This window comes from Drosophila erecta, unplaced genomic scaffold (genome assembly GCF_003286155.1).
Source record: "Drosophila erecta strain 14021-0224.00,06,07 unplaced genomic scaffold, DereRS2 tig00000092-arrow-pilon, whole genome shotgun sequence".
NCBI classification, from domain to species: Eukaryota; Metazoa; Arthropoda; class Insecta; order Diptera; family Drosophilidae; genus Drosophila; species Drosophila erecta.
This window is the reverse complement of record NW_020825207.1, coordinates 15,399,781-15,413,351: the sequence shown is the minus strand read 5'-3', so window position 1 is coordinate 15,413,351 and position 13,571 is coordinate 15,399,781. Positions and strand designations below refer to the sequence as shown.

The window sequence follows — 13,571 nt, the reverse complement described above, 5'->3', positions numbered from 1 at the left end:
AGAAATAATACCATACATATACCGCACATTAATAGTTTTCGGCAGAGACACAAATCTAGCGGAATTTTCAAAACAATTTTCATATATTTTAAGTTTAAATCAAATATTTCGCACTTTTTCCAAATTGGTAGACAATTTAAAAACTATTTAAATTATTACATTACACACCTGTTTTAAGAAATGCGTTCTCAAACTAAATATTTGGTTACTCCCATACCCTCAGCATCAAATACAGAATTTCGAAAACCCGATTTCTGGAATCCGTGTCACTTGGTTCTACGGAAAGTTTTTAATACATATTGCACCCACTTACAGAACAAAACCACTCGTTTGTACAGTTAATTATTCCGTTTTATTCGCACTTGCGTGCAAACCATTTTCAAATTGTAAAAAATAGCTCTAATCCAAATTGAAAACCAGAGTAGTTTAACGGTACGACTTCTGGTAGCGAGCACGGGCACCTGGACCGCCGAACTTCTTGGGCTCGCAGCGACGAGGATCGCCGACCAGCAGGGTTCTGTCGTACTGCACCAGAATGTCCTTGATCTCCTTCTTGGAGGCCTCATCGACGTCTGCAAGAAAGAATGATCAAGGAATTAGCAACCCGCAATTTAGAAACAGTTCATAGAATACATTCTATGAATTAGTTACAACTAATGTGAAACAAAAGTTTGGCTGGAAGTGTCGATGAAGCCTCAAATAGCAATGGTCAAATCTGCCAAAACTCTCTTTGATTGCGACATGCACTTAATCTCCCTTGCTCGAGTCTTTTCCTGGAAACGGCTATAAGTTCCAACAAAAATCTGGGAGAAGGTGCTAGAAATTCTAAAAATGGTATAAATGTGCCTGAAGCATCACACAATTTGCACAGCAAAATTGCAACTTGGTTGGTATATGCTCATAAATTCATCTGCCTTTCAATAATGATTCGGAGGAAAAGGGATAACAATTCCAACAAAAATCTGGAAAAAGGGGACTGCATTTCCTAGTGTTCCTGAAGCATCACCCAATTTGCACAATAACCGTGCAGCTTGGTTGGTATATGCTCATAATGAAGTTTAATCTGCCTTTCAATAATGATTCGGAGGAAAAGGGATAACAATTCCAACAAAAATCTGGAAAAAGGGTCTTAAATTCCTAATGTTCCTGAAGCATCACCCAATCAACACATCTATGGTGAAGCTTGGTTGGTATATGCTCATAATGAAGTTTAATCTGCCTTTCAATAATGATTCGAAGGAAAAGGGGTAACAATTCCAACAAAAATCTGGAAAAAGGCGTTGTGCTTCTGGTTCCGACTCTGAGCTTTACTTACATTTCTGGTAGAAGGCAACGAGAGCCTTGGAGATGGCCTGGCGGATGGCGTAGATTTGGGCTACATGACCACCACCGCTGACGCGCACGCGGATGTCCACGCCGGCGAATTTCTCCTGTAAAATATAGATATGTGTCCGGATTAATAGGGGCTCACAAGAGGTGTGCATTCGCACTGGTGTTTAGTTCGATCAGAATTGAATATTAATCTCATTTGGCTTCGAATTCGGGATAAAGGTTATCATCATATTAATGCTACAAGCCAGGCTTCCGTTTCTATTTTCACTGCACTAAAAAGGTACTTTGATTGCAGTTAACACATTTCAATGTGTACTGCTCTTTAAGTGTACACATATCTCATTTGCCCTATTTTTTGGCAGCAAAACACATTGCTGTACCAGCGCTTTTGAAGCGGAAGCCGTGGCTTTCTGGGCTGCTCCTTCGGCGTACTCACCTTGCCGAGCAACAGAAGGGGCTCCTGCAGTTTGTATTGCAGGACCTTGGGTTCAATCTGCTCCAGAGGACGACCGTTCACCTTCAGGAGGCCGTTGCCACGCTTGCAGTAAGCGACGGCGGTGGCGGTTTTCTGCAATAATAAAGATACCGGTTGTCACTAAACGTTCCACGCTGAATACAGTTAAAATCCAATTCCCAGGCTTAAATCCTCGCGCACACACACAAACATAACCTCTGCGATGAGGCGGCGGCATCAGCGAATTTTTGCCGCCGTCGATTGACGCGAGTTTTTTGTCTGCACGTGTCGCACGATTATTTTACTGGATTTGGGCGGCTCAATTTACACACACCTTGCGTCCGAAGACCTGGACTGCCTGCACGGGTTCTCTGCGCTGCAAAAAACAAATATTTGCAACATTTTAGGCATTAATAAGACACGAATTCGATGTTTTTTCACAGGCACAAATACCTTCTGCTGCATTTTGCTCCGCGAGTTGGGTAGGAAAAGAGCGGAAGTCGCGTTGACAGTTAGGGTGACCGCATTTCGGCATTCGCGCAGCTGTCAGTGGGAAAAATACCAGAAAGCAGCATCTGCCTGACAGTGCTGCAAAACGAAGTGCTATCGGATAAGTCGTTTTAAAATTAAAGTGATATTATTAGTTTGTTATTCACTTTTATTGTCATAAGTTAAGCAAATTATAAAAATAAAAATGTTAGGAACTTTAAATTTCTATTAAGTAATTGTATACGTATTGTAGAAGTGCGAGATAGTAGTTCTAATCGACGAATTTTTATAACTCTATCAGCAAGCGTTTGCTTAAACTCCAAAAAAAACTCGCGACCATGATCTGTGTGTGTTGCGACATTCGATCTCATAATTTTAGTAATTTGTGTAGGGAATGCGAATACATTTTCTAAATCTACGCTACGAAATACCGCGATGCAGTATTTTTTGTGTTAAGCTATCGATTTACTACCATCTCTAACATAAAGACAATGAAAAAAAGAATCATTTTTGTGAATTAGTGTCAGTAAATATCAAGAAAAGTGCTCAAAGTGCCTAATTCCGCGAGTCAAAAATGGTTGTTTGCACAGCCACGATGCCCCCGGAAACACGACAAGTGCCTGCGGTGAAGAAAGAGCACACGGAACTGCTGGAAAACCCCGCGAACTCTGAACCAGGTGACCCTGGTGAAAAAGAAGAGGGAGTCGTCGAGGAGCATTGCGAAGAGGGCGAGATTGTAGACGAATTCGAACTGATCCTCTCGTCCGAGGATGAGGAGTTCAAGTTGCGTGCTCGGATTCAACAGCTGGAGGAGAACAACAAGGATGTGGAGCGCATGGACATGCTATCCGCCAATTTGGCACATCAATACAGTAAGCAGCACGTTGGGTTCTGCGCATTTAGATAAGGGGGATTCACTATCGGGTTGGTTGAACTTATTTATATTGCCGTTGCAGATTACCCAAAGCCTGGATCGCGTTTGCAGTCTCAGCAACAAAAGTCGCCCGTTTACATCCTGTCGGATGTGTCGAGCCAGTCAGACTATGAGTTCGAGGTCCAGCGAAAGTATCGCAAGCGCAAGGTGCGCCGCCTCGAGCTGGGCAAAAGGCATAATCAGTCGTTGTCCAGTGACTATCGGCGGAATCCCTTTGCCAGGCGCCACAAGCACTGTTCGCCACCTCCTCCGGTCACCACAAAGCGCCGGCGGCAGGACTATCACCATCATCAGCCGCCCAATCACCCCCATCGTCGCCATCAGCAACACCATGAGCTCGAAGATTCACTGGACAGCGACGGCGAGCTGGGCGAGTACGACATAAACGGTGACAACGAGGACGACGAGATAGACCTGCAACAGCTTAGACTAAGCAGGGATAAGTTGCGCGTTGCCTTGGCGCGGGAGGAGCGAGAGGAATTTGTTAGTCATTACAAAAACAGCCTGAGAGAGAAACTTCAGTACCTCGTGTCCAAGTCGCCTAGTCCAAAGCACCGCGAGGAGTACCAGCAAGAAGAGGAACTGCCACTTCCGCCACTGCAGCCATTATCGGAAGACGGCGATGCCATTATCGGCGAGGAGGAACCTCAGGAACAGGGGGTGCCGCAAAGCGATGATTCTGCCGAGCTTAAGCTTCGACTTATAGCCCTTAAATCTGTCATACTGAAAAAGCATTTAGCGCGAAAGAAGCGAGACGCGGAGCGGGCTTACTCACCCACTGATATGATCAATCGTGTGCATCCCGCTATTTCCAATGACGACGACATCGATGACTTAATGGAGATCAGCCCAGCAGCATCGCCAGATCGAGTACAGAGCCCGCCAAGATACCTAATAGATTATGCTGTGGACACGCAGCCTGTGGACATGGAATTAGCCGAAACGGACAGCGATGATCAGCAAAACGAAGTCTGGAAATCGTGGTCCAACAACTGGAACTCCATTGATAACGCTGGCGGCAGTTGGCGTTGTTTCTTGCCCAACAACTTGCCGCCTGTTTCGGTGCCCATTGTGATAGACGAAGACGATGAGGTAGATATAAATACGAGTGATCGGATAAGAAGAGAGAATATAGGTTACGATGACGATGAAGTTCCGCCGCCACCGCCGCCCTTTCACATTCCACTAATGCATCTGGAGGATGAGGATGCCCGGGATGCCATGCACCTAGTCGAACAGCATTCCAATCATAGCTACAACTCGGAGTTGCAGACAGTTTCCATGGAGAACTCGCAGGCGCATATAAAGACATTTGACCAATCTCAGCCAAATTCGAGTGACGACGAGGCTGGAGCCTTGCGAGCTATTTTGCTATCCAATTTACGGGCAAATAGACCCCCACCACCACCTCCAGGAACCCCACATCCTTTTGATACTGATCTTAATTCTGCTCCGGTCGACGTTCCAAAACCTATTTCAGTCAATGTGCTCGCTCCCGTACCTGCTCCTGTGCCCGCTTCAGTGCCTTCTTTTGTACCTAGTGCCGTGGCTCACATTAAGGACGATTCAAGGCAAAACAATGACTCAGATGATCCAGAAGAACTGCGCCTATTGCTCCTTTCCAGCATAGGAAGCAAAAAGCGATCAAAACCAAAGTCCGGTTTAAGTCCAGAGATACTCAAGAATGCTGTGAAACGCTTCCAACCCTCGGAATTGCCAATAAAAGATGAACAGTCTCAGGACCAACAGTCAGTTCTGGTAGAGATAAATGTACCAGAAGAAGGAAAGGAGATACAAAATAAAGCTGTAGTTGAGCCGATTCCATTGGAAACTGCACCCATTTCCGTGGAGCCCTTGGATGCTCCACAGCCAGTGGCCAAGCTTAAAATGCAGGCACAGAAGCCAACGTCACCCACATCAAAAATCATCAAAATTGTAAAGCCCAACAAGGTGATAAACAAAACGACAACGACCAAGCGGAAATTGCTCGGAAATAAAGGTTCAGGGTTGAGCATAAAGCGGCCAACAGCCTTAATGATTAAGGAGCCCAGCGCTCCACTGCGTGGTCAGGAAGTGATCGCATCCAGCACTCGCCTGATCACCACTGTAGACCCAGCCAGCATCAAAGTAAATAAGCTGATTATCAGTTTAGCAGAGGAGTCGCCCGCCAGTGATGATGACCTGGAGCTGAGTTCGAGCTTCGCTTATGTAAACACAGACATTGCCAGCCCCCTGAGTTTGGCAATGGGCAGCTTAAGCGGCTCCACCACCAGATCAAATACTCCCATATCCGAGATTGCCGAAACGGCTCCCAATGCCACAAACAATCTCAGACGAACTGTGATTAATGAATACTTTGAGAAGAAAATCGACGATTTTCTGAAGCAGGCTAGATCCAAAGCTCCCACAACTAACTCACCAGAGGCAGCTTCCGAAAAGACTACTGTGAAACCCCAGGTTGAGGAAACCCCTCCAACAAGTGTTACTTCTCCTAAGACACAGCCGCCACCCAAGACGACGCCGGTGGTGTGTTTAAAAATTCGAATTAAATCATATTGATATTTTATATAATTTTCATATCTTTCTCAGGCTGTTCGTCATTTACCGGTGGCGTCGCAGAAGGAATACCTACGTTTGGTCGAGCGTATGCAAATGCTGGAGCAAAAAAAGGTTCGGGCAGCCAAGGCAGCTGCTACTGTGGCCAAAAGCAAGGCGCCTACTGTTGATAAACCATCGTCGAAAAACAAATCAACGCCAAGCACTAATGCGAATATTGTAACATACCCAGCCAAGGAACTCATACCAAGTAAAACAAGTTCCACCATGACCAACGCAAAAGCTACCTCAGCAGTTCAGAAACCCCAAGTCAAAACTGCGGATTTAAAATCACCAAAAACAAAAGCTAAGCAAAATCAGATGTCCAAGGAGAGTCGCCTGAAGGCCTTTGAGAATTCGTTTGTTAAGATTGGGTAGATATTTCCGTAAATAGAGCTTATAGTTATTATTCTCTGATTATGATTATTTTCAGGGGAAGCATGCTAGCCAATCTAGACAAATCGCTGCAATTCGTGGAAGAAGCCAAGAAGTCAAAGGCAATTCGTTTGCGATGCTCACAGCGTCTCAAGGAACTGTATGCCGAAATGCAGACCGTAAGGCAGGCGGTAAAACAGGAGGAACTTAAGCTAGCGAAGATTCAGCCCGAGATTCAGGCCACCCATGAGATCATCATATCACTGAAGCAGAAACGACATAAACTCCATGCGGCGGCTATGGACTTGGGCCGTGGATTAAGGGGCGATGACTACAGGTACTACCATCATCAACCACAACAGCAAACAGAACGGCGTGGGAAATCTGGAACAAAACGATTACAGAAACCAAATCAACGACTAGGGAATGGGTGGAGCTCTATGCTACTATAGATTTTCTATTCTTACAGGTTAATCGACGAGGGAAAGGCTGCCATCACCACTAAATCAACACAGCTCACCAAGGAGATACGCCTCTATAATTCTATAATACACTTTGCTGACCTTCAGAAACTGAATGATGCGGAGATTAGTAAACCAAACACTGTGATGCCAACGGAATCCAAAGCGGTTCAACAGGAGGAGTCTAGCAAAAGTGTTGAGTCGAATTCGCAGGAACCGGCAGCAGTACAAGCTACTCAACCTTTAACGGATCCTCAGATTAAAAATCAAAGTGAAGTGGAAACAGAACCTGCTATTGGAAAACAACCTGAAACGGGGACTGACCCTCCAGATGTGCGTGGATTTCGATTTGTACAAATTGCTTCAAACTCTATAGCTAAGAACCTCATTCTCATGCCTCAGGCGACTTTCCGCTGTTATTCTTCGGTGTATTATTACACTGTTATTCCGATCTTTTTGCCACAAACCCGCATTAACAATACGGTTGAGTTTATTTTCAGGATCAGGCGCAGGAAAAATCTGTGGAAGTTGCCGTAAATACTACAGCACCCTACACGTTTAGCATAATGCGGGAACTGCGCGAGGAGAAGTCCGATGAGCATCACAGGGAACTCTATCTAAGTGCCTATCAAACGCCCATGTGCAGGAACTACAATAGGTGAGTATTATTAAAGTAAACAGTCGCCCGGCGAAATTTATTCGCTTTGTTTTCTCTTTTGTAAGCCACCTCGATGTCCACGCCACAATCTGCCCGTTTGATCTGATGGGTCGCTGTGAGGATGCGGACTGCTCCTACCTGCATTTAGCCCGCTCCGACTGCCAAAACGAGCTGCCAAAGACAAACCCTCTCTCAATAACTAACAAATAAAAAACTCACTAAAACACTAAAAGCATACATAACCCGAAAAAAATGTAAAAGCGTGCTTGAATTCTGGTAAGTTGGACTCTTCACGCGACCTAATATTTAAATGTTGCTTTCAGTCAACGTTAAAAAGAAAGAAACCCACAACTCACATGCCAAGCAGAGGAATAGAAGCATCCGCCGGCGTAGCGAGTGCTAAACCATAAAAACCGAAAAATAACAATAAAAAAACAATCGTTACTAGGTTGTACCTTGTTTGTTATATACATTTATATATATCGTGTAGTGCAAGTTTCACGTCTCCGTCGCTCGAGGACGAGTTTTCGGGCTAAAGTTTGAACGGATGTGCATCCTTAGTTTCGCTCATAGTTTTTTACCTAATCATTTTAAATATTTTTCAACAAAGTCGCCATAAATGAATGCTCGATGGCAGCAATTATATAAGCTTAAATAGTTAATTTCAATGCGCGATGATTATAATTTATAAATTCGTTTGCCAATTACATACATTTTCATGTCGCAGAAAATACCAAATTTATTTTTTATTTCGCAATCACTTTTTGATATCCAATTAAAGAAGTTTAATTATTATAAAGTTTTCTAAAAATGCAAAAAATGAATTTACAAAACAAATTCGGCAAAAAAAATGAAGAGAAATAAATAAAAAAAACGTACAAAATGAAATGAGGCGTCTTTCAGTGGGAAAGGGTAAAGACCGCAAATACGCTAATTTAGCCTTGTTTATTCCTAAATATAATTTAAATAAATACAGTGGGTTTATCACAGCCAATCCATGCAGGAGCGCGAGCCAATTTACACAGTTTCCATCGCCTCCTGGCCCCCATCCCGGATCTACTCGTTGCCGAAGTACACGTACTCCCTGCACCAGACCTTGATGCCATCTTCGTTGCCGCAGCACATGGGATAGACGAACTCCGACTTGGTCACCTTGGCGCACCGCATGCACAGCTCCATCGTATTGGAGTCCTTCTCGCACTGTTGCACTTTCAGCACCGTTTCCACCGACAGATTGCCGTGGTATTCGCTGGGATCCACGTTGACCTCACCCGTGGAGGGTCGGGCATCGGCACTGAGTACGAGTAGAGTCAGCACCAATATGTTGCTGAACATCTGTAATCAGTCGAAAGTTGAACAATTCGTTAATTGAATTTTCGGCTGTGGCACAATTGAGCGGCGAGGAGCATTAGAGCCGCTTCTATCTGGTTTTCAGCCAGATAAATAAAATAAAATCTCAGCCAGATTAAACGAGTTCGATGGAGTTTAAATCTCGATCGTCTTTCAACAATAGGACTATATGTATGTTTATGGCATTTTGAATTCAATAGAAAAATCTCTTTCACTTCTCCAGATTAATTCCATTTATTAGTTCAATTCACTTGGAGTGTTTTTCATGTGGCACCTGTCCAATAAATCATTTTCAAGTGTAATTGCTTTATATGCAATGCACATTTCGATGGATGATTACCACTTAACATTATCTTCGGGAGTTTTACTAGACTTTGGAATCGAGCAATCGAATTCAGGGACAAATGGTAATGTTGGTGCTTACATTCTTAGCCATTTCGTTGCTAAGCTAACACTGTATCCACACCACGGCCAATTCGCTAAGTACCCGACGTGATATTTCCTTCGGACGATCTGATCGCAACTGGAAGCCAGCGGTGCTCGAGCATTACTTTTTATACTAGGGCCACGCTTGCGAACAGATCGCGCTGAGATCGTCCAGCATTCGTGACACATAATTCCTGATAGGCCAGTATCAGGTAGTACTCGTACCTACTATCTCGGCGAACGTGCCATTTCGATGGCAAGGAGTTGGCTTTTCCCCCAAATTTACAGTCGCACATTCTTGGGCATCGCAAAATTAGTGAGCAGCCACTTCACGCATGAGTTTGCCATTATGTTAAGTCGGTGCGTAAATTTGTGGGCGATTGGGACTCGACACTATCTCTTGTCCAGTGGGATGGTACAATTTGAATGTGTGGAGATTCTAGCGATTGAATAAACTATAGCCAAATTGTGGCTATATTTTTTAAAAACACTTTTGTAAAGCAATACAATTTACGCAGCGTATCTTTTTCTGAGTATCATTTTTGTTAACATTACTCATACGTACCGTTGCCAGTCCTATATAACTCAAACATAATTTAAAGACCAAAAATTATATTTTTTCATATAAATGCGAGTATATGTATACCTATGGATTTGATATTGTTTTAGTCGTTATTATTAATCATCAATGTAGAAGTGCAAAATGCAAGTGGTGAACTGACTAACGCACCTATTAGGCGCGTTGCATTGCAATCCAACGCAACGCATTTCATTCCTATAGCGATCGAATTAGTATATGTACGTGTGACCGCATAGTGCACATAAATGTTGCGTATAGACAGTCGATTAGTGAAACATCATGTTGCTGATAAGGGGATTTCATGGGCGCCTAACTGATTAAAGCTGATCACTGTGATCCCAATCGCGCTTGCAATTTTTTTTTATTTTATTGTGCAATGTCTCGGACAGTTTACTTCCGGCAATACTGCGTGTTCTCTGGAAGCGAAATCTTAGAGGTGCTTTCATCACACTTCTTCATACGCATTGCCGGATGACCTCACCCACTATCTATAGAGCCTTTTAAGACCTATGTGATTGAGTGCAATCATTCCCTCTGCGCAAAACTAATAAGCGACTCGTCGCAAACTGAAATTGCAGTTCGAATTCGCGGAATTGGCATGGGTTATTCCCCGAAATATGAACATGTAAACTGTAAAGGCGTGTACTTTTAATTAGTTTATTTTTCCACATTGTAAGTGGGAACATTTTACTGCCGAAGGTCATGGATGCTAAAAACTAATCATTGGGGGTAGGGGGCTTTTAATTAGGGGTAGTGTTTTTACATAAATGAACAATAACTTACGTGTGTAAAGCGGAATGCAAAGGGGGTTCCGAATCTTCCATATCTGCCTAGAAGTTTAATAAGTCGCACCCTTTAAACCAACGAAACCCTGATCCCATCCGATAACCCTTTATTGAGTGTAAGCGAAATCAATTTCCTCAAACTAATCTGCCCTGTAATCCATTCACAAATAATCAAGTACGTAAGTAAACTAATGAAGGGGAATTTTGGAACGAGCAAGTTGTAATAGGATTACATGTTGTGTAGTCTAAGGGGGAATTCAGAATCTATGTATCTGGCTGTGGAAAATGATTAACCTTAGTCCGGGGAAAAGTTTCTCGGCTGTAAGGCGATTAACCGATTGATGGGTCCATCTTGATTTGTATATATTTGAAGACCTAGTTTGAAGTGTACTAAGCAAACAAACAATGCGGCGCTGATTAGGCTAATCGCATCATCGGAATCGTTATAGATTCAACTACTCGAATTGCACCAAAGCTCTTTCTCGTATATTTTTAGCAAACTAAACCTTTGTTTAGTTCAGATTGGTGGTGTATTGAACTGATTTTTAAATATCCAGGGCAATGTCATTGAATATAGAACCAATAATAAACAATGATTCCTCCTGGGCTCGGCAATGAACTTTGGAGCTAAAGATTAACGCAATCAGACGAAATTCCTCTTGATTTCTTTCGGTTTTGAGTTAATTAGTCCCATCGAGTGGTTCCCTGTCCATATAGTATTTCGCCAGACAAGTGATTTCGGTAATCAGATCGACACGGATCTGGGTACATAAAGCGTGACAATTACTGAGCGAATTTGTACGAAATCATGCTAAAGATTTACTACTGGTGAGTGGTTATTGATCGGAGACCCTGTTGCCAAGTGGATCTCCCTTACACACGGAAATTGTCTCTTCTGTATTTATAGTGTGGGTGCCATGCAGATTGCCGATCGCCAGCTATAAATACGAATACAGAATGTTTACAATACGGTGGCCGAGACTTCTTATCAGAGGGAGGTCACCCACCGCCATTGCTTGTTTGTCTCCGGCTCGGTCCTAGATGAGTAATGTCATCAGCCGAATTATGTGGCCCCCACCTTGCCCGACCCCATAAATAATGGCCAACTTTCCACCCACACTGTCTGCGAATGACTTCGGCATGTCCAAAGTCCATCGCCATAATCTCTACTGCGTTTTATGATCCATTTGGCATGAGGCTGGAGTGTGCCAACGATCGAAGGATATAAATCGAGTGATTAATAATTGATTATCGTTCACGAACGCCGGCTAAGTTTATTGCTCCACTTTCGATTTTCCTGAAATATCTTTCGATTTCACACTGCCACGAAGCATCTAGGCTAGCTCAAAAGATTTTTGGCAACATTTCTCAAAAAGGATTTAAAAGATTTCTCATCATATCGCAAACAAAACGTGATTGCATACATGTTTAAATATAGTTCGAATTTTCTACACCTTTTCAAATGTTAGTATCAATTTTATATATGAATATATTTCCTCATTTCGATGGGTGTTATTTTACTTTTACATTATGTGTACGTAACAGATTTTGATTTTACATTGTATTTTACACAAAATGAAGAGCTTTTGCTTGAAATATCTTTTCGGTTATGGAATAAAATAAATGACTTTTAAGCTTTTCTGTCAAGTAACTAACTAAGTAAATAATTATTCAGAGGCATTGAAAAAATATTAAACAAATACCTTTAAAAATGAAATACATTTCAACGTTAAGCAAGATTACAATTTCCTTAAAAAAGCACATATACCATAAATAAACAGTTCGATATGTTTTTACTTCTAAAGGATTAAACATTATTATATTTGGATTCAAAACATGTGCCACATTTTGCGCATATTTAAGCTGCACAGAAATAATCCAACTTGAATGGACACATGCAGCTAAATAAACTGTTTATCCACTGATTACCCGAATGTTTGCCTGACAACTAATTAAATTGGCTGCCGGAGTGCAGTCGACAATTTTGCTATTGCGAACGGCGGCCATCCCAGGAGACGCCAGATTTGCATAGTTTATGCCAGAAGTTGTACAAATGCCATTCCGATGTTGGGGTCTGCCCAACCAGGCCCCATTACACCCCATTCAATCATTGTCCGTTGTCAATTGCCAATGGCCATTGCAGTGATATTGATTTTCTGTACCGAAACCCCTGTTGGGAGCGCATTACGAGTGCACACTATTTATTGCATAGTAGGCTATAGCCAAGGTCAGTTCTAGACCGCGCCAACCCCATTATTGGGGGATTTGGGGGAAACGTGACCCGGCTCCATTCAGTGTCACCTGGTTCACCTTTGCCGCCTTTGTCACCTTTGTCACCTGACCTACAAAACCTACCCCAAACATAATGGGGGTAAATATCACGTCGCTGTTTGTGCTGACTTATGCAAGTCACTTTACATTTGGAAGCTGATGACTTCCCCATAGAATTTCTTAGTCGTCCTTAAATTGCTAATAAACCAAATAACGCTGTTAACCAATCAATTGCTTAGCATCTTAGTATTTATATCTTTGTTTTATAAGTAGATCGAAAGCTTCCAGTTGCATGACATACATCACGTAAGCAAAGATAAACACCCAGCGATCTCACTGCGACCTCCATGGGGGTCAAGCGATCAGGCCTGAAATGATGAACTCATTTTATAAACAGTGCAGAATATATCTGGTTTATGCCAACGAGGTCACTGCAAGATACACACATCCTTTGAATACAGCGCTACAAAAACAGCTGATGCTGGGATAAAGCAGTAAGCCAGAATCAGAAACAGCTGCATTGCACTGAAAAGGAAGAGAAAAGATATCTGCACATGCGCACATGCACATCGCATTCGTTCAACCATTTACCTGTATTTCAACTTCAGAGCGGCGAGCAGGAGAAGAAATCTGAGAACAAAAGGCCCGTGTCTGAAAACAACAATAACTGCAACAGCTGGAGTTGAATGGAACATACAGTAACATCTGCCTATAACCAACTTGTCGAGCCCGCAGCGAATAACCCAGCCCATTGAAAAGCGTTACCTTGATAGATAATAAATCTATTGTAAACAATTCATTATAATAATTAACAATTAAATACTTAAATTAAATAATGCCCAATGTTGAAAACCTTAGACA

General features: G+C 42.7%; 3 protein-coding genes across 3 annotated transcripts; 1 reads left to right on the top strand and 2 right to left on the bottom strand.

Annotated features, from left to right (window-relative positions):
• Nucleotides 1-329: 329 nt before the first annotated feature.
• LOC6546680 (40S ribosomal protein S16) lies at nt 330-2,382 on the bottom strand. Its single transcript, XM_001974471.3, has 5 exons — nt 2,240-2,382; nt 2,121-2,162; nt 1,769-1,900; nt 1,316-1,430; nt 330-572 (listed from the first exon to the last, which is right to left on the bottom strand). The coding sequence occupies exons 1-5, from the start codon at nt 2,249-2,251 to the stop codon at nt 427-429; spliced, it is 447 nt and encodes a 148-aa protein (XP_001974507.1). The 5' UTR covers nt 2,252-2,382; the 3' UTR covers nt 330-426.
• Nucleotides 2,383-2,703: 321 nt separating this feature from the next.
• Nucleotides 2,704-8,024, top strand: LOC6546692. Its single transcript, XM_001974472.3, has 7 exons — nt 2,704-3,147; nt 3,232-5,735; nt 5,799-6,178; nt 6,238-6,516; nt 6,649-6,973; nt 7,141-7,298; nt 7,364-8,024. The coding sequence occupies exons 1-7, from the start codon at nt 2,850-2,852 to the stop codon at nt 7,506-7,508; spliced, it is 4,089 nt and encodes a 1,362-aa protein (XP_001974508.2). The 5' UTR covers nt 2,704-2,849; the 3' UTR covers nt 7,509-8,024.
• A 171-nt stretch (nt 8,025-8,195) lies between these two features.
• LOC6546693 lies at nt 8,196-9,201 on the bottom strand. Its single transcript, XM_001974473.3, has 2 exons — nt 9,073-9,201; nt 8,196-8,633 (listed from the first exon to the last, which is right to left on the bottom strand). Exons 1-2 carry the CDS (start codon nt 9,082-9,084, stop codon nt 8,355-8,357), a joined length of 291 nt encoding a protein of 96 aa, XP_001974509.1. The 5' UTR covers nt 9,085-9,201; the 3' UTR covers nt 8,196-8,354.
• Between the last annotated feature and the right edge of the window lie 4,370 nt (nt 9,202-13,571).

Excerpts from the sequence above, each read along its gene's own strand:
- LOC6546680 (XM_001974471.3), bottom strand. Across the intron at positions 1,901-2,120 it reads TCCAGGTCTTCGGACGCAAG|AAAACCGCCACCGCCGTCGC; the intron begins GTGTGTGTAAAT and ends TTATTATTGCAG. Across the intron at positions 1,431-1,768 it reads CCCTTCTGTTGCTCGGCAAG|GAGAAATTCGCCGGCGTGGA; the intron begins GTGAGTACGCCG and ends TATATTTTACAG.
- LOC6546692 (XM_001974472.3), top strand. The coding sequence starts at position 2,850 with ATGGTTGTTTGCACAGCCACGATGCCCCCGGAAACACGACAAGTGCCT. Across the intron at positions 6,517-6,648 it reads TTAAGGGGCGATGACTACAG|GTTAATCGACGAGGGAAAGG; the intron begins GTACTACCATCA and ends CTATTCTTACAG. Across the intron at positions 6,974-7,140 it reads CGGGGACTGACCCTCCAGAT|GATCAGGCGCAGGAAAAATC; the intron begins GTGCGTGGATTT and ends GTTTATTTTCAG.